Source organism: Salmo salar, chromosome ssa06, assembly GCF_905237065.1.
Source record: "Salmo salar chromosome ssa06, Ssal_v3.1, whole genome shotgun sequence".
In the NCBI taxonomy this organism is placed as follows: domain Eukaryota; kingdom Metazoa; phylum Chordata; class Actinopteri; order Salmoniformes; family Salmonidae; genus Salmo; species Salmo salar.
In genome coordinates, this window is record NC_059447.1 from 63,913,293 (window position 1) to 63,938,356 (window position 25,064).

At 42.0% G+C, this 25,064-nt stretch overlaps 1 protein-coding gene across 7 annotated transcripts; it reads right to left on the bottom strand.

Moving 5' to 3' along the window:
* Positions 1-167: 167 nt before the first annotated feature.
* Positions 168-24,620, bottom strand: LOC106607814 (ralBP1-associated Eps domain-containing protein 1). 7 transcript variants are annotated; one of them, XM_014205183.2, is made up of 19 exons: positions 23,795-24,614; positions 22,077-22,200; positions 17,288-17,481; positions 16,957-17,113; positions 16,496-16,629; positions 14,596-14,761; positions 14,068-14,131; positions 13,663-13,817; positions 13,406-13,527; positions 12,897-12,977; positions 11,067-11,154; positions 10,781-10,879; positions 10,553-10,625; positions 10,257-10,455; positions 6,886-7,059; positions 6,687-6,773; positions 2,024-2,163; positions 1,788-1,893; positions 168-1,620 (listed from the first exon to the last, which is right to left on the bottom strand). In XM_014205183.2, the coding sequence occupies exons 1-19, from the start codon at positions 23,945-23,947 to the stop codon at positions 1,552-1,554; spliced, it is 2,385 nt and encodes a 794-aa protein (XP_014060658.1). In that variant the 5' UTR covers positions 23,948-24,614; the 3' UTR covers positions 168-1,551. The 7 variants fall into 7 exon arrangements, with proteins under 7 accessions (XP_014060658.1, XP_014060657.1, XP_014060660.1 ...); XM_014205182.2 differs by having other exon boundaries at positions 16,957-17,119; positions 23,795-24,613; XM_014205185.2 differs by having other exon boundaries at positions 16,957-17,119; positions 23,999-24,608.
* Between the last annotated feature and the right edge of the window lie 444 nt (positions 24,621-25,064).

Sequence of the window (25,064 nt, forward strand, 5' to 3'; positions counted from 1 at the left end):
CTTGCCTAAGTTCTATGAAAAATGTTACATCAGCTGATGAAGGATCTTATCAGACTGGAATGCATAATTTTTTACAATCAAGAGTTAAAATGTATCAATACAAGGTATTCCTTGGGACTGCTTGAGTCAGTCACATCAACAATAACATTTGAACCAGAAAAAGGTGGTTAAAATATTGTCATTTTATTTTGTGTATAAATCACACAGCTGCTAGTTCATTCTGCAGAGATATATCCATGCAGTTAAACATCATCCCACAGCCATAATAAGCAATTAAATAGAATATTTGCTGTTAGTCAGCAATTAATGCAAATGTACATATGAGATCAAAAGGTGTGTATCATATACAATATACAACATAACCCTTTTACAGTACATCAACTTGAACAGCAGGGAAAAGAAGGTTCACCTAGGTTCAATACAGGGAGAATAGATTAAAGTGGAAACCTGAACACCAGGAGTAAGGTATTTGAGGACAGGTTAAGAAAAAAAACAGGAAGTTCCAGGAAAACAAAGACAGTTATACAATGTTTAGGTACCACCACAATGTCATACTAGGTAAGATATACAGGTAGAAATCAAGTGGTTTATTTTTAAGCGCAGTCTTCATACTAGATAAGAACATGAACAACATGCAGGTAAAAATACAAATGGTGTCAGAGGGGAAACAAAAATAAAAAACGGAGGGGGGGGGCAGTCTTTTCAGTCAGGTCTCACTTCCATAGTTGGTTATCATATCTCACAAGGACCTCTCTCACAGGCAGCGTCAGCATGAGCAACTACAGAGCCAGGAGCGAAAACTAAAAGGTGTTCCGTAATCTGGGGTTCGATCACTTCACAAGGTAATACAGCTCACTGTGTTAAGGATCAAATGGCAGAAGACTAGTGAAAAAAACTAAAAGAACACATACACTTGTTGCATTGTGCAGTTTGTAACCGTTGCCTGCCCACATACATCCACACACAGTAATAAACTGGAACATTAATAAATTCCTGTCACATGATCAGTCCAAGGTGCTCCAGGATAGAGCATCATCTCCCATAGACTCCTCCCCTCTCCTCACCCAATACCCTCGCTGGTATGATTATCTGTCCTTGACAGGGCCCGGGCGGCCAGGCCCACACACAGTACAGACAGACCACAATGTGCTCCTCTCATTCAGTGAACTGGGCACTTGTCATCATGGGGAAGAATGGGGAGGGAACTTGGCCTTCAGTACCCCATGACTCAAGTTCCAGTTCTATACCTGCCTGGCTGGCCTCGGGGGCCTGTCCATACCTGTTATAAGGGATTGACGTCTACAATAATCTTTATTTCTTTGATAAATAAAAGTGCCAATATCTGTGACATTCCCATCCCAGCCGCTCTGGTAAGACTGTACTCTGTCTGATGAGGGCGACTCAGGGTGTGTTGTTGTAGTCAGTCAGTCGGTGACAGAGTCCGTTTCCCACAGTAGAGACAGCAGAACACAGAGGGAGTGGACATCGGGAGAACAACATGTGCATCTCTCCTATCTGCTCTCATGGACTTGTCCTCCTCACACAAACAGGTTACAAATGGGAAAATGGTCTAAGCTGTTCCAGTTGAACCTCCAAAGATATCCTCTCTTCTAGCAAGTCCTATGAATGAAAAACAACAGGATAAACCAACTAAAATTAGGATTGAAGTTCAACCTTTTTAAAGGCTTTGATTTTTTTTTATGCCAAAATGTTCAAAATCAAGCCTCAGGTTCAGTTCACTAACAGATTGCTTAGTATGCATGTACTGTGTTCAAACACTCCCCTACCTTTAGCTGTTGCTGTAATTCACTATTGAGCCTGGCCAAGACTGTGTTGGTCTCCTTGTTTCTTCTGATAGAGGCTTGAATTGCTTTTTTATCTTTCCCAACCGACCTGCAATTTTTATTTTTTATTTAAAACTTAACATTTCTTCATTTCAATGCAATTAAGTGATCTAAGATATATAAAATCAACAATGAAAGACCAGTCACTATTCATATTCTTATGGAGCCCCTGTTCCTACCTGGGAATGGATGGCTGTGCAGCTAGAACAGTGGCTATGACGTTAGACTTCAGGGGGAGGGCCTCTTCCTGGAGTTCATCCTCAGACTTCAGTCTCCGGCGGACAGGCTTAGGTGGGGGGGCCATGATGGACCCTTTGGCCTGACAGGGAAAAAAATAAAACACACCGTATAAATCTGAAATTAACCATTTGCAGGAAAGGAGGACATTGAGGCCCCCAGTATTGGCATGAAATCAAAATGTTATTTGTCTAACGTGGTAAATACAAGTGCAGATTTTACCATGAAATGCTTACTTACAAGCCCTTTCCCAACAATACAGTTAAAAGAAAATGAACAAATAGATACAAATTAAAACAGTAACAAAATAACAAGTGCCTATCAAAAGTAGTCACCCCCTTGGCGTTTTCCCTATTTTGTTTCATTACAACCTGTAATTTAAATGTATTTTATTTGGATTTCATGTAATGGACATACACAAAATAGTCCAAATTGGTGAAGTGAAGAAAAAAAATAACTTGTTTCAAATAAAAAAAAATTTAAACCCGGAAAAGTGGTGCGTGTATACAGTTGAAGTCAGAAGTTTACATACACTTAGGTTGGAGTCATTAACACTTGTTTTTCAACAACTCCACAAATGTATTGTTAACAAACAAAATTTTGGCAAGTCGGTTACGACATCTACTTTGTGCCTGACACAAGTCATTTTTCCAACAATTGTTTACAGACAGATTATTTCACTATCACAATTCCAGTGGGTCAGAAGTTTACATACACTAAGTTGAGTGTGCCTTTAAACAGCTTGGAAATATCCAGAAAATTATGTCATGGATTTAGAAGCTTCTGATAGGCTAATTGACATCCTTTGAGGTGTACCTGTGGATATATTTCAAGGCCTACCTTCAAAATCAGTGCCTCTGCCTACCATCATGGGAAAATCAAAAGAAATCAGCCAAGACAACAGAAAATGTTTTTGTAGATCTCCACAGTCTGGCTCATCTTTGGGAGCAATTTCCAAACGCCTGAAGGTACCATGTTCATCTGTACAAACAATAGTACGCAAGTATTAACACCATGGGACCACGCAGCCGTCAATACCGCTCAGGAAGGAGACGCGTTCTGTCTCCTAGAGATGAATGTACTTTGGTGCAAAAAGTGCAAATCAATCACAGAACAGCAGCAAAGGACCTTGTGAAGATGCTGGAGGAAACAAAAGTATATCCACAGTAAAACGAGTCCTATAGGGGGAGGCTTGCAAGCCAAAGAACACCATCCCAACCGTGAAGCACGGGGGTGGCAGCATCATGTTGTGGGGGTGCTTTGCTGCAGGATGGACTGGCGCACTTCACAAAATAGATGGCATCATGAGGTATGAAAATGATGTGGATATATTGAAGCAACATCTCAAGACATCAGTCAGGAAGTTAAAGCTTGGTCACAAACGGGTCTTGCAAATAGACAATGACCCCAAGCATACTTCCAAAGTTGTGGCAAAATGGCCTAAGGACAACAAAGTCAAGGTACTGAGTGGCCATCACAAAGCCCTGACCTCAATTCTATAGAAAATATGTGGGCAGAACTGAAAAAGTGTGTGCGAGCAAGGAGGCCTACAAACCTGACTCAGTTACACCAGCTCTGTCATGAGGAATGGGCCAAAATTCACCCAACTTATTGTGGGAAGCTTGTGGAAGGCTACCCAAAACGTTTGAACCAAGTTAAACAATTTAAAGCCAATGCTACCAAATACTAATTGACTGCATGTAAACTTCTGACCCACTGGGAATGTGATGAAATAAATAAATCACTCTACTATTATTCTGACATTTCACACTTAAAATAAAGTGGTGATCCTAACTGGCCTAAGACAGGGAATTAAATGTCAGGAATTGTGAAAAACTGAGTTTAAATGCATTTCGCTAAGGTGTATGTAAACTTCTGATTTCAACTGTATGTATTCACCCCCTTTGCTATGAAGCCCCTAAATAAGATCTGGTGCAACCAATTACCTTCAGAAGTCAAATAAATAGTTAAATAAAGTCCACCTGTGTGCAATCTAAGTGTCACATGATCTCAGTATATATAAATATTTAGCTGTTCAGAAAGGCCCCAGAGTCTGCAATACCACTAAGCAAGTGGCACCATGAAGACCATGGAGCTCTTATAACCCAAAAGATCAGGGTTGGGTTATAAAAAATATCTGAAAAGTTGAACATCCCATGGAGCACCATTAAATCCATTAAATAAATTGAAATATGGCACCACAACAAATCTGCCAAGAGAGGGTCGCACACCAAAGCTCACGCACCAGGCAAGGAGGGCATTAATCAGAGAGGCAACAAAGAGACCAAAGATAACCCTGAAGGAGCTGCAAAGCTCCACAGCAGAGATCGGAGTATCTGTCCATAGGACCACTTTAAGTCGTACACTCCACAGAGCTGGGCTTTACTGAAGAGTGGCCAGGAAAAAAAATAAGCAAACACGTTTGGTGTTCGCCAAAAGGCATGTGAGAGACTCCCCAAAGATATGGAAAAAGGTACTCTGGTCAGAAGAGACTAAAATTGAGCTTTTTGGCCATCAAGGAAAACACTGTCTGGAGCAAACCCAACACCTCTCATCACCCCGAGAACACCATGATGCTGCCACCACCATGCTGTGGGGATGTTTTTCATCAGCAGAGACTGGGAAACTGGTCAGAATTGAAGGAATGATGGATGGAGCTAAATACAGGGAAATTCTTGAGGGAAACCTGTTTTAATCTTAAAGAGATTTGAGACTGGGACGGAGGTTCACGTTCCAGCAGGACAATGACCCTAAGCATACTGCTAAAGCAACACTCGAGTAGTTTAAGGGGAAACATTTAAATGTCTTAGAATTATCTAGTCAAATCCCAGACCACAATCCAGTTCAGAATCTGTGGTATAACTTAATCTTACATCTAGACGTTCCGCTTGCGAAACACCTGCTCCAATATCCAATGATAGGCGTGGTGCGAATTACAAATATTTTTTTTTTTTTTAAACTTCCATTTTTCAAACATATGACTATTTTACACCATTTTAAAAGACAAGACACTCCTTTATCTAACCACACTGTCCGATTTCAAAACGGCTTTACAGCGAAAGCAAAACATTAGATTATGTCAGCAGAGTACCCAGCCAGAAATAATCAGAAACCCATTTTTCAAGCTAGCATAGAATGTCACATAAACCCAAATCACAGCTTAATGCAACCTTTGATGATCTTCATCAGATGACAATCTTAGGACATTATGTTATACAATACATGCATGTTTTGTTCAATCAAGTTCATATTTATATCCAAAAACCAGCTTTTTACATTAGCATGTGATGTTCAGAACTAGCATACCCCCCGCAAACCTCCGGTGAATTTACTAAATTACTCATGATAAACGTTGACAAAATAAAATAATTTATGTAAGAATTATAGATACAGAACTCCTTTGTGCAATCGAGGTGTCCGATTTTAAAATAGCTTCTCGGTGAAAGCACATTTTGCAATATTCTGAGTAGATAGCCCAGCCATCACGGCTAGCTATTTTGACACCCACCAAGTTTAGCCCTGACCAAACTCCGATTTACTATTAGAAAAGTTTGATTACCTTTGGTGTTCTTCGTCTGAATGCACTCCCAGGACTGCTACTTCAATAACAAATGTTGGTTTGGTTCAAAGTAATCCATAGTTATATCCAAATAGCGGCGTTTTGTTCGTGCGTTCAAGACACTATCCAAGGGTGACGAAGGGTTACGCGCCCGACCTGTTTCGTGACAAAAAAATTCTAAATATTCCATTACCGTACTTCGAAGCATGTCAACCGCTCTTTAAAATACATTTTTATGCCATTTTTCTCGTAAAAAAGCGATAATATTCCGACCGGGAGTGGTGGTTTTCGTTCAAAGAGAGAGAAAGTAAACATAGAGTCGACTTGTGCACGAGCCTCAGTCTCATAGTACTCTGACCGGCCACTATCCAAACGCGCTAATGTTTTTCAGCCAGGGCCTGCAAAGCCACGATTCAGCTTTTTGCCGCCTTCTGAGAGCACATGGGAGCCGTAGGAAGTGTCACGTAACAGCAGAGATCCACTGTTTTGGATAGAGATAATCAAGAAGGCCAAGAAATGGTCAGACAGGGTACTTCCTGTACAGAATCTTCTCAGGTTTTGGCCTGCCAAATGAGTTCTGTTATACTCAGACACCATTCAAACAGTTTTAGAAACTTTGGAGTGTTTTCTATCCAAAGCTAATAATTATATGCATATTCTAGTTTCTGGGCAGGAGTAATAATCAGATTAAATCGGGTACGTTTTTTTCAGGCCGTGAAAATACTGCCCCCTATCCATAACAGGTTAAAGATTGCTGTTCACCAGCGGAACCCATCCAACTTGAAGGAGCTGGAGCAGTTTTGCCTTGAAGAATGGGCAAAAAAGATATGCACGCTCAAGTTCTGTTTTTGTCTTATTTCTTGTGTGTTTCACAAAAAAATGTTTTTTTAATTCCAGGTTGTAAGGCAACAAAATAGGAAAAATGCCAAGGGGGGGTGAATATTTTCGCAAGCCAGTGAACAGGTACCGAGTCAGTGTACTGAGGTACGAGGTAGTTGGGGTGATTGATTGAGGTGCATCATGGTCTAAATAAGTCAATTACTTACAGAGTTCACAGTAGCTGCAGCTCGCTCTTCCTGGTTATCACTCTTCACAGTTCTCAAAGGCCCAGCACCTTCTGAAGACTTCTCTACCTGTGAACGGAGAATGAACAGTCTGTCTTATTATAACAGGAGTACAGATGATATAACCGGGTTAGGTTCACCAACTGCAAGGTGGTTCTGTATTTTACTGTGTTTGACTTACCGGCAGACTCTCTGGGTGCTTCTCCCCATCATCGCTGGGCTGATCTGAGGCAGCAAACGCCTGGAACTGACTGAAGTCAGCAAAGTTGGGCTGCTCCGGGATCTGCTGGGGCGAGGTAGTGGAATGAGCTGCCAGGCCCTCATCTGAGCGATGCCCACTATGGGGACCCGAGGTCTGGGGACAAAGGGGATAAACACAGGGTTCAGACTTAACACTGCATATTGAAAAACAGAACACAACCTTGAATTGGAGATTACTTAGTCAATGACTTAGGGGTGGATTGAAATTTACTGAATAGGTACCTGGAGAAAAATGGGGGAGGGTCATGGTTTTTCAATTTCACTCAAGGGGAGTGTTTAGTATTTTTTTTAAAGTTAATTAGTGGAATTTCTTTCCTTCTTAATGTGTTTGAGCCAATCAGTTGTGTTGTGACAAGGTAGGGGTGGTATACAGAAGACAGCCCTATTTGGTAAAAGACCAAGTCCATATTATGGCAAGAACAGCTGAAATAAGCAAAGAGAAACGACAGTCCATTACTACTTTGAGACATGAAGGTTAGTCAATACGGAAAATCAAGAACTTGGAACGTTTTTTCAAGCGCAGTCGCAAAAAACATCAAGCACTATGATGAAACTGTCTCATGAGAACCGACACAGGAAAGGAAGACCCAGAGTTACCATCAACTGTTCAGAGGAGACTGTGTGAATCAGGCTTTCATGGCTGAATTGCTGCAAAGAAACCACTACTAAAAGGACACCAATAATAAGAAGAAACTTGCTTGGGCCCAGAAACACGAGCAATGGACATTAGACCAGTGGAAATTTGTCCTTTGGTTTGATGTCCAAATTTGAGATTTTTGGTTCCAACCACCATGTCTTTGTGAGACGCAGAGTAGGTTAACGGATGATCGCCGCATGTGTGGTTCCCACCGTGAAGGATGGAGGTGGTGGTGTGATGGTGCTTTGCTTGTGACAATGTCCGTGATTTATTTAGAATTCAAGGCATACTTAACCAGCATGGCTACCACAGCATCTGCAGCGATACACCATCCCATCTGGTTTGAGCTTATCATTTGTTTTTCAACAAGACAATGACCCAAGACACGCCTCCAAGCTGTGTAAGTGTTATTTGGCCAATAAGGAGAGTGATGAGTGCTGCATCAGATGACCAGGCCTCCACAATCACCCGACCTCAACCCAATTGAGATGGTTTGGGATGAGTTGGACCGCAGAGTGAAGGAAAAGCAGCCAACAAGTACTCAGCATATGTGGGAACTCCTTTAAGACTGTTGGAAAAGTATTCCTCATGAAGCTGGTTGAGAGAATGCCAAGAGTGTGCAAAGCTGTCAAGGCAAACTGTGGCTACTTTGAAGAATAAAATATATTTTGTTTAACACTTTTTTCATTACTACATGATTCCATATTTGTTATTTCATAGTTTTGAGGTCTTCACTACTATTCTACAATGTAGAAAATAGTAAAAATAAAGAAAAACCCTTGAATGAGTAGATCTGTCCAAACTTTTGACTGGTACGGTGTGTGTATATATGCGCCTGATGCTGCCCCTCATCGCTGATTCTCCGCCTGGCATGCAATATCAAGTGCGCCTACAGGCTGTTTAGTGTAGTCTCAATCAAATTATCCATAGCTTATAGGCTACGAAGTGCATGGTCGGAGAAGCACAGATCAAAGTTATATTACAAAGATAGCTGCTGGGATGGTATAAATAAAACTAGGCTGCATTACACACTGCAATGGATATTCCAATCCTGAGCCCCGGGCTGCTCTGCTCTTGCTGATCAAAACCTTTTTTGTGTGAAGTCTCACCAATGCTGTGCAGGCCTACAGTGGCGGCAGTTCAGGAGGTGAGTCAAAGGCTTCTTCCAAAAATTACTTCTGATTAGGCCTAGTCCAAAAATGCAATATCTTGTGCGCGGACTAGCCTATAACCCATGTTCCGTTCTGTTTTTTTTTTTCTTTCTTGCCCATGATGTTTTCAGAGTTATTGATTTGAGTAACATTGTGGTGCGGAAACTTGAAGCAGCAGCACAACCAACGGACAGTAGGCATTATTAATATAAAGTTTTAATTCGACTTTTGTACCAACAAGAGGACTGTGTTGGAGCCTATTTCTTCCTATTTAAGAAAGAGTTGGGCCTACCTGTTTGACAGACAAAATTAGGCTATTAGGCAAAGTTAGGCTGCTATATCCATAGATTTGCCATAGGCCTACCTTTTATTAAAGAAAATGGCAAAAAGCACAGGCCTACACATTGTTATCTTAAGATTTAGAGAGGGAAAAAATTACAGATCCCATTATATAAAGTCAACTATAACAGTGCTTTGGTCCGTGACGCTTTATGATAGAAACAAGTGGTAAAATACCCGGGATATCATTGAGTTTCTACAGCAGATACAAAAATGTACTTTGCTTGGGAAGTAATCAAATTCTGTCACTATCAATTGATTAAGGTATTCACTTTCTGTACAATAGAAGATATTTAAACCCAGACAGCTTTTAGGGAAACACTTGTGACCTTCTCTCGTTGGGTTAAGCCACAGAAGAAGAGTAGCCAGTAGTTAAAGCTTACATTTCAATGCATCGGTAGGGCTACTCTGTTTGGGGTGGAAAGGTAGGCTTCACTTTTGAAAGTACCATGCTCAGATTCCTAATGATTATTTGCAAACATGAACAGTTTTGTTGCAAACAAAACACACTGATTTGGTATTGGAGAAATGTGACAAGATGAACACACATCTGTCCATTCTTAGCCTGTAATTTCAGTAATTTATGTGGTATTAAAAAAGATTCTGCTAATATGTAAAATGATGTAGAATTGCATGAAATGTTTCTAAAATGCAATTTCTCTCTCTGACCTGCAAATATGATAGATTTTACTATAAAGGAGATCTGTCCACAGTTGTCTCTGAACTCACAACCTTCTGGCCTGCAGCCCTGTGCCAAAAAATAAATCAATCCTGCGTTGCCATGTAATGCTTACAGAAGAACAGTTTCTAAAACTGCATATCTAAGGCTATGGTGTGTCCAAAAAGTGAGGGTAAACAGTAGACGTGTTCTCTGCTATCCACTTCGTTTTAATTATTATTTTGGGTGTGTGTATATCACTTTTTCCAAGGGAAGGCTATCCATTTTCATTTCAGAGGTTCGATTTTCTCCATGTAACCCTTATTATAAATAACGTTCACTCCCTTAGTAGTAGTAGTAGTAGTAGTAGTAATAATAATAAGTCTGTGTAGAGTGAATAGAACAAAAAGGAGATTTCAGCATTTAAATATGTACATTTCCTATTAAAGACTACACAGAGGCGGCAACATTTTGATAAGTCTTCAGCTCTGTGCTGATAGTTCTACCTGTGTGGGTAGTGGTCTAGGAGGCACGGCTGGAGGGTAGGCCACGACTCCAGCCAACTGTGGCCCGGTGGGGACAGCCGCAAAGCTTCTGTTCATGTCTAGAGAGGAGGAGCGGGAGTGGGAGGCGTGTGGTCTGGGGGGTGGCGGTGGGGGGGCAGCCACCACCTTCAGTCCTTCAGGAGACGTCCCAGAATGAGACCTACAACACAGCTAGTGAGCTTACCATTCAAAAACTCTTCAATAAACAAAGCATGTATTTTGACATCGAATATCTCTAGATTTTGAGACCAACTTACCTTTGTCTTGTTACAACACTTGTAATTGGGTCTTGATCTGAAGTATAGGAATCTGAACTGCTATAACCATCACCTTCAGGAGAGAAATTAGTATTGTATCTTTAACCATGCCTCAAGGAAATGCAATATAATTATGGTCACAGATCTATTGTAGGAAATATGGCCTACCTAAAAATTGCAACTGTCCTAAATTCTTTATGATAATGGCACATCCCTTGAGACACTTACCAGAGTTAGCAGTTACAAACTTCATAGAGGTGGCAAGCTTGGTTTCTTCAGAGAGGTCAGGTGGTTTAGCCATCAGGGGACTCGTAGGATGTGTGTGGTCTTCAGGAATGAAAAAGACGGTCAATTCCCTTAACAGTATTTAGAAAGAGGTACAACGCATCCCTTCACTACTTCTCAGTAAAATTCTTGAGAGTTGCTAGTCTCTCCAGTCTCCACTGCTTTAGAAGACAGAGCTCGGTCTTCTGATATGTTTACGTGCTCTTATCATATGGGGAAAGTATCTTACCACTTCCGGTTCTCTTCAGCTCCATCTCTTGCATATGGATCTTGCTTGGGGTCATCCGGATGGGGACAGGGTGGACAATGGCTGTATCCTGTAAGGACAGAGGTGTCTTAGTTTGACCATTAGCCCGTATACTGCCATTAGGATTGAAATCTTTCATAGTGTCAAAACAGTTTGTAAAAGGCTAGAAAAGGTTTCCATTCATGGCAATTATGCAGATTGAGAAAACTGAAGATCTACAGTACCAGTCAAAAGTTTGGACACCTACTCATTCAAGGGTATTTATTTATTTTTCAAAAAAAGTGTTAAACAAGTCAAAATATATTTAACATTTGAGATTCTTCAAAGTAGCCACCCTTTGCCTTGATGACAGCTATGCACACTCTTGGCATTCTCTCAACCGGCTTCACCTGGAATGCTTTTCCAAAAGTCTTGAAGGAGTTCCCACAAATGCTGAGCACTTGTTGGCTGCTTTTCCTTCACGCTGCGGTCCAACTCATCTCAATTGGGTTTAGGTCGGGTGATTGTGGAGGCCAGCTCATCTGATGCAGCACTCCATCACTCTCCATCTTAGTCAAATAGCCCATACACAGCCCGGAGGTGTGTTGGGTCATTGTCCTTTTGAAAAACAAATGATCGTCCCATTAAGCGCAAACCAGATGGGACGGCGTATCGCTGCAGAATGCTGTGGTAGCCATGCTGGTTAAGTGTGCCTTGAATTCTAAATAAATCACGGACATTGTCACTAGCAAAGCACCCCCACATCACACCTCCTCGCTTCATGGTTGGAACCACACACGCGAAGATCCGTTCACCTACTCTGCGTCTCAAAAAGACATGCCAGATTTCCACCGGTCTAATGTGCATTGCTCGTGTTTCTTGGCCCAAGCAAGTCTCTTCTTATTGGTGTCCTTTAGTAGTGGTTTCTTTGCGGCAATTCGACCATGAAGGCCTGATTCATGCAGTCTCCTCTGAACAGTTGATGTTGAGATGTGTCTATTACTTGAACTCTGTGAAGCATTTATTTGGGCTGCAATCTGCAATCTAACGAACGAATCCTATGCAGCAGAGGTAACTCTGGGTCTTCCTTTCCTGTGGCAGTCCTCATGAGAGCCAGTTTCATCATAGCACTTGATGGTTTTTGCAACATTACTTAAAAACTTTTAAAGTTCTTGAAATGTTATGGATTGACTGACCTTCATGTCTTAAAGTAATGGACTGTCATTTCTCTTTGCTTATTTGAGCTGTTCTTGCCATAATACGGACTTGGTCTTTACCAAATAGGGCCATCTTCTGTTTACCACCCCTACTTTGTCACAACACAACTGATTGGCTCAAACGCATAAAGAAGGAAAGAAATTCCACAAATGACTTTTAACAAGGCACACCTGTTAATTGAAATGCATTCCAGGTGATTACCTCATGAAGCTGGTTGAGAAAATGCCAAGCGTGTGCAAAGCTGTCATCAAGGCAAAGGGTGGTTACTTTGATTTGTTTACCACTTTTTTGGTTACTACATGATTCCATGTGTTATTTCATAGTTTTGATGTCTCCACTATTATTCTACAATGTAGAAAAGAGTAAAAAAAATGAAGAAAGACATTCAATTTTGCTAACATTTAAAATATCCCAGGACCTTGTAGGGCCCACAATGTCATATTCTTAATCATAGTATGGGACAAAAAAAAGCTAAGCAAGCAAAAATCACATGGGCACTGCAGTTGCGGTGGATTCAGTAGCACTAAGTACATGCAGTCAGAGCGAGATCTCAATTAGCCCTTGGGTTAATTTCATCATTTATACTAAAACAGGCATACTAAGTGATGGACTTACAGGGTCAGCTGGTGCAATGTTAGAATCAAATTGGGTCAGAGTTTGTGAGCTGGAGGAGCGTTCACTAAAAGTCTCCCACTGCTAGAGAGACAGAGCAGAAACACATCAGCACACAGGATACAAACCCCACTGCCAGTTACAAACCCCACTGCTCTCACACAGGAGGGGTGAGGAACTGCATTTACTATCACTTATCCATTCATTATAGTGAGGAAGGGATGGATATTGACTGGAACCATGATAACTAGCTTAACAGAAATGGAGCAAACTGACTGATTGAGAATATCAACAATTGTAGCTTTCTGTAAGTACTAATCTGTGTTTCTCAAAAATGGATTAGAAAGATACTGAATTAAGAAATTACTGCAAGCGGACAGCTACTAAAACCGGGCAATGGAAAGATCCTTATCGATCACTTAATTGAGAAGTAATTTGCAAAATGCTGGAATGGCAAAAGTTCAACGATGTCCTATTTTACAGTGACAACATGTGGTGGTTCGGTGTCCAACCTCATTGCCCTGGTTGAGATCAGGCCAGGTCTGGTTGAGTGAGGGCATGGAGGGGGACTTGTTGGGTGTCACCTCCACGGGGGAGCCCGAGTAGCCCACGTCAGGGGCCTGGTCTGGAATCTCTGGAACATGGAACATTTATATCATCAGGATGACGGTTCCATTTCTCTCAGTGTTTCATAAATTAACTGTCTGCAGCAGACGGTCCCAAGGCCAGGTTTGGACAGATTATATAGCAGGAGAGCACCAGCTTTTACCTGCCGAGTCATCCAAGTCAATAAGCTTTGGCATAAGACTCTCCGGCAGCTTTTCGGGAAGATCATAGCTGTTTTTCCTAGCAACAACCAGATGAAATGCAGCACAGAACTCATCCAGTGTCAACGCCCCGTCTTTATCGAAATCTGACAGCTCCCTGTAATACAAAAAATGTGAGTCAGCAAAAAAGACTAAACACACTCGTGAATTTTAAACTGCTCGAATCCCTTGTGAATTCAATCACTGGACAAGAGGTATCCAAATTCATTAACTGAAGAGTTATGTTTTCCATTCTTTGGTATTTCTTCCTGGATTAAGAATAAAGCAGGTGGTTCATAATATAATTCCATCATAACATATGAGGAGCATCTCAACTAAAGCCAATAGCCCTCTTTCTAATAACTTACCAAATGTGGGACAGTTCAAGAATAGGTAGCTTTGATTTTGTGAAAAATTCTTTTGCGGCAGAACCTGAAATGTAGACGATGGGAAAAACTGTTTGTGCAGGGTCAATCACTGTAGCATAACAGCCAGTCCCTGTAACATTTAAAGGGCCAATCCTTAATTGAAACAATAAAGTGGTTCCCCGCCTCTGTTTTGGTAAAAAGCTGAGGCATAGGCCTGGAGAAATGTAACCACTAAAATTGAATGGGCAGAGCAATGGATACAAGGACTGACCAGCCAATATATTAAAGATAGTTTGTAACATGTTGAGAGGCTATAAACATGTTTGTTTACAACCATTGGTGTAAAACAAACATATTTTGGGTTCTGATGGAGTATGACAGTTTAACTTAACTTATTAGGCATTTCTAATGTATATACCCTTTGATTCTTGAATAAAATTAATTTATTAGTCCAAAAATGGATGAAGCAACTGCAGATTGAAGGTGAATATGTGTAAAAGGTGGTTTCACACAAAGCTCACTACTCACCAGGAATGAAACCGTTGAGGTCTGGTTGGATGGTCTTGAACTGATTTATGTAATACTGTCTCTGCTCGTCTGTGATTTTCCAGGGGTCGTCATAACCACCACTGGACTGTCTTTGGGTTTCATTGGTTGTTGTCGCAGATGCAACCGTTCGTATCGAAGAGTTCTCCTAAAGCCAGTCATGTGAAACATTTAGAGAGAAAACAACAGTTCCTGACTTATCGCAGTAGTTACAGCGCATTCAGACCCCTTGATTTTTTCTTGGTTACAGCTTTATTCTAAAAAGGATTCAATATTTTGTCCTCATCAATCTACACACAAAACCCTTAATGACAAAGCGAACAGGTTTACACATTTTTGCAAATGTATTAAAAATAAAACAGAAATACCGTATTTACATAAGTATTCAGACCCTTTGATATGAGACTCGAAATTGAGCTCAGGTGCATCCTGTTTGCATTGATCATCCTTGAGATGTTTCTAGTTGTGGTAAATTCAATTGATTGGACATGGAAAGGCACACACACCTGCCTATATAAGGTCCCACAGTTGACAGTGCATGTCAGAGTAAAAACCAAGCCATTAGGTTGAAGGAATTGTCAAGCTCCAAGACAAGATTGTGTCGAGGCACAGATCTGGGGAAGGTTACCAAAACATTTCTGCAGCACTGAAGGTCCCCAAGAACACAGTGGCCTCCATCATTCTTAAATGGAAGTAGTTCAGAACAACGATGACACTTCCTAGAGCTAGCCGCTCAGCCAAACTGAGCAATCGGTGGAGAAGGGCCTTGGTCAGGGAGGTGACCAAGAACCTGATGGTCACTCTGAAAGAGCTCCAGAGTTCCTCTATGGAGATGGGAGAACCTCCCAGAAAGACAACCATCTCTGCATCACTCCACCAATCAGGCCTTTATGGTAGAGTGGGCAGACGGAAGCCACTCCCCAGTAAAACGCACATGACAGCCCACTTGGAGATTTCCAAAAGACACCTAAAGGACTCTCAGATCATGAAAAACAAGATTCTCTGGTCTGATGAAACCAAGATTGAACTCTTTGGCTTGAATGCCTAGGGTCTCGTCTGGAGGAAACCTGGTACCATCCCTACAGTGAAGCATGGTGGTGGCAGCATCATGTTGTGGGGATGTTTTTCAGCGGAAGTCTCTGGGAGACTAGTCAGGGCTGAGGGAAAGATGAACGGAGCAAAGTACAAAGAGGTCCTTGATGAAGACTTGCTACAGAGCGCTCAGGACCTCAGACTGGGGAGAAAGCTCACCCTCCAACAGGACAACGACTGTAAGCACACAGCCAAGGCAATGCAGGAATGGCTTTGGGACAAGTCTCTGAATGTCCTTAACTGGCCCTGCCAGAGCCTGGACTTGAACATCTCTGGAGAGACCTGAAAATAGCTGTGCAGCGATGCTCCCCATCCAACCTGACAGAGCTTGAGAGGATCTGCAGAGAAGAATGGGAGAAACTCCCCAAATACAGGTGTGCCAAGCTTGTAGCGTCATACCTAAGATTTGAGGCTGTAATAGCTGCCAAAGGTGCTTCAACAAAGTACTGAGTAAAGTGTCTGAATACTTATGTAAATGTGATAGTCTTTATTTTTATAAATGTGCAAACATTTCTAAAAAACAGTTTTCATTTTGTCATTATGGGGTAATGTGTGTAGATTGAGGGGGAAAAACACAATTTAATACATTTTAGAATAAGGCTGTAACGTAACAAAATGTAGAAAAAGTCAAGGGGTCTGAATACTTTCCGAATGCACTGTATGTAGTTTTATGAGGGGGAAACATTAGCCAATGAAATAGAGCATCTAGTGAAATAGGCCATCTCCATCTCTATGCCTTTAAGCCATTACGAGAAATATGACAGGTCCATAGAAGCATTTGCTGCACTACCTGGACCGGTGAGGAATGTATTGCTGGGAGTGTGCTGGATGAGGGGGGATGAGCATCTTTCAAACTGACCCAGCTTTCCTGAACAGGGGGAGGAGAGTTGGCAGACCACATCCCATCACCTGACACCACAGGTCCTGTAGAGAGGAGAGTTACACAGCCTCAGGACAGGGCAATTAGATTACACAGAGCTCCTTCTAGCTGATGCAGTGAGCATACTCAAGCATTGAGTGAGTGGACTAGAGACACTTATGTCATCAATATTCCTATTACCAATAATCATGTTCTGTTTATTGGCTGAACCTCACTTACCTAGCAAGCTATGTAATAGTTGTATGACTGGCGAAAGCCAAAACGATGCATGACAACTGTGTACAGATGTTAATACACATCTACATCTGAAACTGTAAACCTTGTCAGACTAACATTCACAGAGGATACAGGTTGTTGTGTGGAGTGTGTACCTGCTTGTGCCTCTCTGAAAGGTGTCCAGACAGCACCTGCCACAACCACAGGTTGTCTCTCTACGTTCCCCCCGCTGGCCTGACGTTTGTGCTTTCTCCAGTGGGGCGAGGTGGGAGGGGACTGGTGAGGAGACACCACAGGGGACGTGGTGTCAGGCTGCAGCTTCAAAGAGTGGTAAATAACATCAGATTAAAACCCAAATGTCTATCAAAGTTTGAATTGTAATTCTGACAGATCAATCTGTCAAGAAACTAGATCATTCAAATAGTTTATCATATATTTCTCCACTAGAGATCTCTTAATAAGAGAAACGCTCAGAGGGGCAATGACCTGTGGTTCTACTGTGGGCACGCAGGGCTGGATGACCTCATGGGCAGACAACTTCTTGACCTGCCCTCGGCCTGGGGGTCGTGGGATTACGCCCTGGTAAGACCCCTGGTTCTCAGAGTCTGGGTACATGGCTGTGTGTCTGGCCTCCTGTTCATTCTTGGCCACAACAAAGCGAGGCAGAGGCAAGTCCTTGACTGTAGATGAGAAACTGTTAGATTACAACACTGCCTCAAATTCCTTCTAGCTAGCTAGTTGTTTCAACTAGCAGGACTTGACTAGTCAGTTGCTGTCGTCTAGTATGGCCTATTACAACATGGCCTACAAAAGTGTTGAAAATGATAACCACATTTGTTTGCAGCTGCATCAACCACATCAGTTAAGTATTACCCAATTTACTTAAGTGATGTATCAAAAAGGTGCTTTACAAAGCCTAATGTTCAGGTTTTCAAGAAGTACTTTGAGTCTTTTCCTCCAATATCTCTGGCCCAGCTTCCTGTTTAGGCTGTGCAATTTCATGTTGAATTTGTTCTCTATTCTTTCTTCGCTTGTACACTACATTACCAAAAGTATGTGGACACCTGCTCATCGAACATCTCATTCAAAAATCATGGTCATTAATATGGAGTTGGTCCCCCTTTGCTACTATAAGAGCATCCACTCTTCTGGGAAGGCTTTCCACTAGATGTTGAAACATTGCTGCAGGGACTTGCCTCCATCAGCCACAAGATTATTAGCGATGTTGGGCGATTAGGCCTGGATTCGCAGTCAGCGGTCCAATTCATCCCAAAGGTGTTCGATGGGGTTGAGGTCAGAGCTCTGTGCAGGCAGTCAAGTTCTTCCACACTGATCTCGACAACCCATTTACGTATGGACCTCAACTTCTGCACAGGGGCACAGTCACGCTGAAACAGGAAAGGGCCTTCCTCAAACTGTTGCCACAAAGTTGGAAGCACAGAATTGTCTAGAATGTCATTGTATGCTGTAGCTTTAAGATTTCCCTTCACTGGAATTAAGAGGCCTAGCCCGAACCATGAATACAGCCCCAGACCATTATTCCTCCTCCATCAAACTTCCCAATTGGCATTATGCATTGAGGCAGGTAGCTTTCTCCTGGAATCCGCCAAACCCAGATTCGTCTGTCGTACTGCAAGATGGTAAAGCGTGATTCAACGCTCCAGTTTCCACTGCTCCAGAGTCCAAAGGCGGCAAGCTTTACACCACTCCAGCTGACGTTTGGCATAGCACATTGTGATCTTAGACTGGTGTGCGGCTGCTCTGCCAAGGAAACCCATTTCATGAAGCTCCCGACAAACAATTATTGTGCTGACGTTGCTTTCAGAAGCAGTTTGGAACTCGATAATGAGTGTTGCAACCAAGGACAGACGATTTTTACACGCTGCAGCACTTGGCGGTCCCGTTCTGAGAGCTTGTGTGGCCTACCACTTCGCGGCTGAGCCGTTGTTGCTCGTAGACGTTTCCACTTCACAATAACAACACTTAGTTGAGCAGGGCAGGTTTAGCAGGGCAGAAATTTGAAAAGAAAAAAATAAGACTTGTTGGAAAGGTAGCATCCTATGACGGTGCCACATTGAAAGTCACTGAGCTCTTCAGTATGGCCATTCTACTGCCAATGTTTGTCTATGGAAATTGTATGGCTGTGTGCTCAATTTTATACACCTGTCAGCAATGGGTGTGGCTGAAGCAGCCGAATCCACTGATTTGAAGAGGTGTCCACATGCTTTTGTATATACAGTACCAGTCAAAAGTCTATACACATCTACTCATTCAAGGGTTTTTCTTTATTTGTACTATTTTCTACATTGTAGAATAATAGTGAAGACATCAAAACTATGAAATAACACAAGGAATCATGTAGTACCCCAAAAAAGTGATAAATAAATCCAAATATATTTTTAATTCTTCAAAGTAGCCACCCTTTGCCTTGATGACAACTTTGCACACTCTTGGCATTCTCTCAACCAGCTTCATGGAGGTAGTCACCTGGAATGCATTTCAATTAACAGGTGTGCCTTGTTAAAAGTTAATTTGTGGAATTTCAGTTGTGTTGTGACAAGGTAGGGTTGGTATACAGAAGATAGGGCTATTTGGTAAATGACCAAGTCCATATTTTGGCAAGAACAGCTCAAATAAGCAAAGAGAAATGACAGTCCATCATTACTTCAAGACGTGAAGGTAACAGTACATCAATATGGAAAAGGTAAAGAACTTTGAAACGTTTCTTCACTGTGCAGTCGCAAAAACCCATCAAGTGCAATGATGAAACTGGCTCTCATGAGGACCGCCACAGGAAAAGAAGACCCAAAGTTACCTCTGCTGCAGAGGATAAGTTCGTTAGAGTTACCAGCCTCAGTTTCCCCTCAAATGCTTCCCAGAGTAACAGCACATCAACATTAACTGTTCAGAGAAGACTGCGTCAACCAGGCCTTCATGGTTGAATTGCTGCAAAGAAACCACTACTAAAAAGGACACCAATAAGAAGAAGAAACTTGCTTAGGCCAAGAAACACGAGCAATGGACATTAGACCGGTGGAAATCTGCCATGTCTTTTTGAGACGCTGAGTAGGTGAACGGATGATCTCCACATGTGTGGTACCCACCGTGAAGCATGCGAGGTGGTGGTGTGATGGTGCTTTGCTGGTGACACTGCCTGGGATTTATTTAGAATTCAAGGCACACTTAACCAGCATGGCTACCACAGCATTCTGCAGTGATATGCCTTTCCATCTGGTTTGCGCTTAGACGGACTATCATTTTGCTTTTCAACAGGACAATGACCCCAAAAACACCTCTAGGCTATGTATGGGCTATTTGACCAAGAAGGAGAGTGATGGAGGGCTGCATCAGATGACCTGGCCTCCACAATCACCCGACCTCAACCTAATTGAGATGGTTTGGGATGAGTTGGACCGCAGAGTGAAGGAAAAGCAGCCAACAAGTGCTCAGCATATGTGGGAACTCATTCAAGACTGTTGGAAAAGCATTCCAGGTGACTACCTCATGAAGCTGGTTGAGAGTGTGCAAAGCTGTCATCAAGGCAAAGGGTGGCTACTTTGAAGAATCTCAAATATATATATTTTTTATTTGTTTAACACATTTTTGGTTACTACATGATTCCATATGTGATGTTTTCACTATTATTCTACAATGTAGAAAATAGTAAAAAAAAAAAAAACACCCTTGAATGAGTAGGTGTGTCCAAACTTTTCACTGGTACTGTATAGTGGTCTTCATTTCCCGTAAAATCACACTCCATCTCTGACCCATCCATATCTCTGCATCCTGTTACTTATTAATGGACTCAGATATGAAACTTGGGTGACATATCCTCTATGTTGACAGTATATGCATTTAAAAACAGCTCATCTCTAGGGAGCACACAGGGCATTCGGAAAGTATTCAGACCCCTTCCCTTTTTCCAGGTTTTTAAACATTTTGGGTAATGTATATAAAAACAGAAATACATTGACATAAGTATTCAGACCCTTTGCTCTGTGACTCAAAATTGAGCTCAGGTGCATCCTGTTTCCAATGATCATCCTTGAGAAGTTTATACATCTTGGAGTCCACCTGCAGTAAATTAAATTGATTGGACATGATTTGGAAAGGCACACGCCTGTCTATATAAAAAGGTCCCACAGTTGACAGTGCATGTAAGAGCAAGCACCAAGCCAAGAGGTTAAAGGAATTGTCCATAGAGCTCCAAGACAGGATTGTGTCGAGGCACAGATCTGGGGACGGGTACCAACAAATGTCTGCAGCAATGAAGATCCCCAAAAACACTATGGCCTCTATCATTCTTAAATGGAAAAAGTTTGGAACCATTAAGACTCTTCCTAGAGCGGGCCTTGGTCAGGGAGGTGACCAAGAACCCAATGGTCACTCCGACAGAGCTCTAGAGTTTCTCTGTGGAGATTTGAGAACCTTCCAGAAGGACAACCATCTCTGCAGGACTCTAGCAATCAGGCCTTTATGGTAGAGTGGCCAGACGGAAGCCACTCAGTAAAAGGCATGACAGGCACTAGGATCTCAGACTGGGGAGAAGGTTCACCTTCCAACAGGACAACGACCGTAAGCACACAGCCAAGACAACACAGGAGTGGCTTCGGGACAAGTCTCTTAATGTCCTTGATTGGCCCAGCCAGAGCCCGGACTTGAACCCAATCGAACATCTCTGGAGAGACCTTTAAATAGATGTGCAGCGACACTCCCCATCCAACCTGACAGAGCTTGAGAGGATCTGCAAAGAAGAATGGGAGAAACTCCCCAAATACAAGTGTGCCAAGCTTGTAACGTCATACCCAAGAAGACCCGTGGCTGTATTCGCTGCCAAAGGTGCTTCAACAAAGTACTGACTAAAGGGTCTAAATGAATACATAAGTAAATGTAATCAGTTGTTTTTTTGTTTTTTTTTAACTGCTTTTGCTTTGTCATTATGGTTGGGGGTAGATTGATGAGGGAAACCCACAATTGAATTTATTTTAGAATACGGCTGTAACGTAACAAAATGTGGAAAAAGTCAAGGGGTCTAAATACTTTCCGAATGCACTGTATTCAGTTTTTTTTAAAGTCAAATTAGTGCCATTGTGAAAAACACATGACTATGCTACTCTCTCTTCAATATAGGTGACTGAATTTAACTGAAACTGCACCAAAGGCAAACATAAAAATATATAAACATTGTCCGGTGTGCCCCCAGGTGCTAATACCCTCTCTCATACATTAGTGGTTAATTCCTAATAGATGGAGCATTCCAGACATGTTTACTAACCAGAATTGAGGCTCTCTACTCGGAGAGGCAGTCCGGACTGGGCTACAGCGATGAGTTTCAGTGCAATGTAAAACTGGCTCCTTCCAAAATGGCCCAGGCGAGTGGCTCCACAGAGCTCTGTGATCTGAGACAACAAACTTACATTTCAGTCTTTTTGAGGGGGATTATTTAAGATACTCTTTGAAGAGGTAGGGTTTCAGGCGCTTTCAGAAGATGGGCAGGGAGTCTGCTGTCCTAGCTTCAGGGGGAAGCTGGTTCCATCCTTGGGATACAAGGACAGAGAAGCGCTTGGACTGGGTTGAGTAGGAGCTGCCGTCTCGTAAGGGCCAAGAGACCAGAGGTGGCAGAACGGAGTGCTCGGGTTGGGGTGTAGGGTTTGAGCATAGCCTGAAGGTAGGGAGGGGCAGTTCATCTTATTATCAACATACTGTAGGTCTGTAGAGTGATATAAACTCACTATTGTGTTCACGCCAAATAGTTGATAATGGAAGGGAATGTTGCAGTCTCTCACAGAGAGAATTCCAAGGACATTGCTTCCAAACTAACGCAGGAAGACAGATGTTGCTTCGTGTGCTCACTGAGCAATGTGACTTGTGTCGTCATAAAAGAAAATGGTCTGACATTTCTACAAGGATGCATCTGAATTAGATGTATATGGCAAGTTGAATACCTATTCCCTGAGACTTTGCCATTGCGGTGCTATAGGGTTGGACCAACGTTGGTAAGAAATATAACTACCAGCCAAGGCCTAATGAGTCTGCATCATTTCAATGGGAAATAGACCACAGACAGACCCAGGCAACATTTCACATCTCAGATTTATGGATCATGGATTAGGCCTATTCTTCAGAATAATGAACAACCATAACAGAAACCTTTAGTCCTGCATTAGGGAGGAAATAAAAGCATACATCATGGCCCACAAAAGAGCACAGTAACTGTTGAAACAAAAGTCTGAGTCACACCCCTTCCTATCACATGAATTCTATAGCCTACACCAGTACAAGTGGCCTAGGAATTAGACTGAGCAGGTCAATAAATGACACTTTGAATGAAAGACAGCCCAGCAAACCTTCAACCGTAACAGAAATGTTGGTGTCAGCCCACAAATTGATAACAGCACGAATATACTAAAAAATAGCTGAACATGACTATGTTCAAGTAACACAGTCGTTGCTACAATGCACATTCTACTGGCTTCACATATTGGATTGGATTAATGTTAATCAGTCAAATGAGCACTATGACCTTCGAATAGTATCGAGGTGATACAAATAAGAGTGTGTCTATACTGTACATTTTGTATCCAGTCCAGCAAGCAACAAAGTATTAAATACACAAGAGAGGAAGTGGGCTGTCGACTTAAACTGGTTAGCTACAAAAACAAGTTGGGATAATTAAGATAGTTTATGATTCAAATTGCAAGAATATCAAGCAGAAAGACAGCTAGAAAAACATTGAAAAAAATAGCTGTGGTGTTGAGAAAACATGTGGCTATGTATAAAATGTAACGCTAGCTACTTAACTATATTCTTGGTAGCATGCTTTGCTAGTTAGCCTGATGCAGCAAAGACCTTTTCACTTCGCTAACTGGCAAGTATAAGGTGTGTCGTCACGTTAACCACTGTCAACATGAACGCCACATACATGACAAACACACCTCTATCACATTTGACAGATTGATACGTTTAGCTGGCTAGTTAATTTAGGTAGCCCACCTGCAGGACAACCTCGCTGGGTAGCTGGGCCGCCCGGAAAAGGTCAAGAACTCTGCCATTGGAAGCCACTTTCTTTGTGTTGTCCGTATCGCAATAAACGAACAAATCAGAGTAATACTTCTGCTCTCCATCAGTTAATGTTAAACTTTCCATTATGGCATAAAAGGTACCCGTTTAGCGAACTAGCTGTTTCGTTATCCTTACTTGCCTGAACTGGACCCAAAAAGTGCGAAAGAGCGATGTTGCTGGTTAGCTTTGCTAAATAGCTTAGCTAAATGCTGGTTATGGCAAGAAGGGGTCTTGGATGTCCCCAGAAACTAGCCCTGTCGCAATATTACGTACCGACTGGTTAGAACAATTGACTATTTCGGATAATTACTTTGCTATTTATCAATGGATAAAGTTAGACTATCTGGCCTCGCTACTAACGTTACAAGCTGTTAGCAGCTAGCTAACGTAGCTGGCTAGCCAGGTAGAAAACCAGCCTCAAGTCAGCAATAGTCAACTTCCGAGACTGGGTGTCAGTATTCAACGGTAAATGAAACGGAGTTCTTCCGGTTCTATTCGGTTGCCGTATGCTTCAATCAAGTCTGAATAATTCAAAATGATGTTAGACGTAAAGTTTCAGGGTCTTCTGGCTCTTTTCTCCATCAGTCAGAGCCACCAGTCCTATGCCCCGTGATGTCATCGTACAGACGTTGCGAGTGAGCGGCGCCCGGATCATAAAAAATGCCATAGTTAATGTATAATATTTCTTTGTAATATCTGATGCACTATCACCACTAGAATGTCATGGCTGTGATTGACCAGGCATGGGAGGTTCATTGCGGAAGGCGCAGCCTTTATAAACTGCTGTTGTTTCCCTCGCGTATGATGAGGAGACAACGAGAACCTAGCCTTACAGGAGACATTGATACAGGGACTTCACAGAAAGCATTCATACCCCTTGATTTGTTCCACATTTTGTTGTGTTACAGCCCGAATTCAAAATGGATTAAACTGATATTTTTTCTCTCACCCATCTACACACAATACCCCATAATGACAAAGTGAAAACATATTTTTAGAAATGTTTGCAAATGTATTGGAAATTAAATACAGACACTCCAAATTCAGCTCAGGTGCATCCAATTTCCTTTGATCATCCTTGAGACGTTGATCAAATCAAATGTTATTTGTAACATGCGCCGAATATAACAGGTGTAGACCTTACTTGCTTACTTACAAGCCCTTAACCAACAATGCAGTTTTAAGAAAAATAAGTATTAAG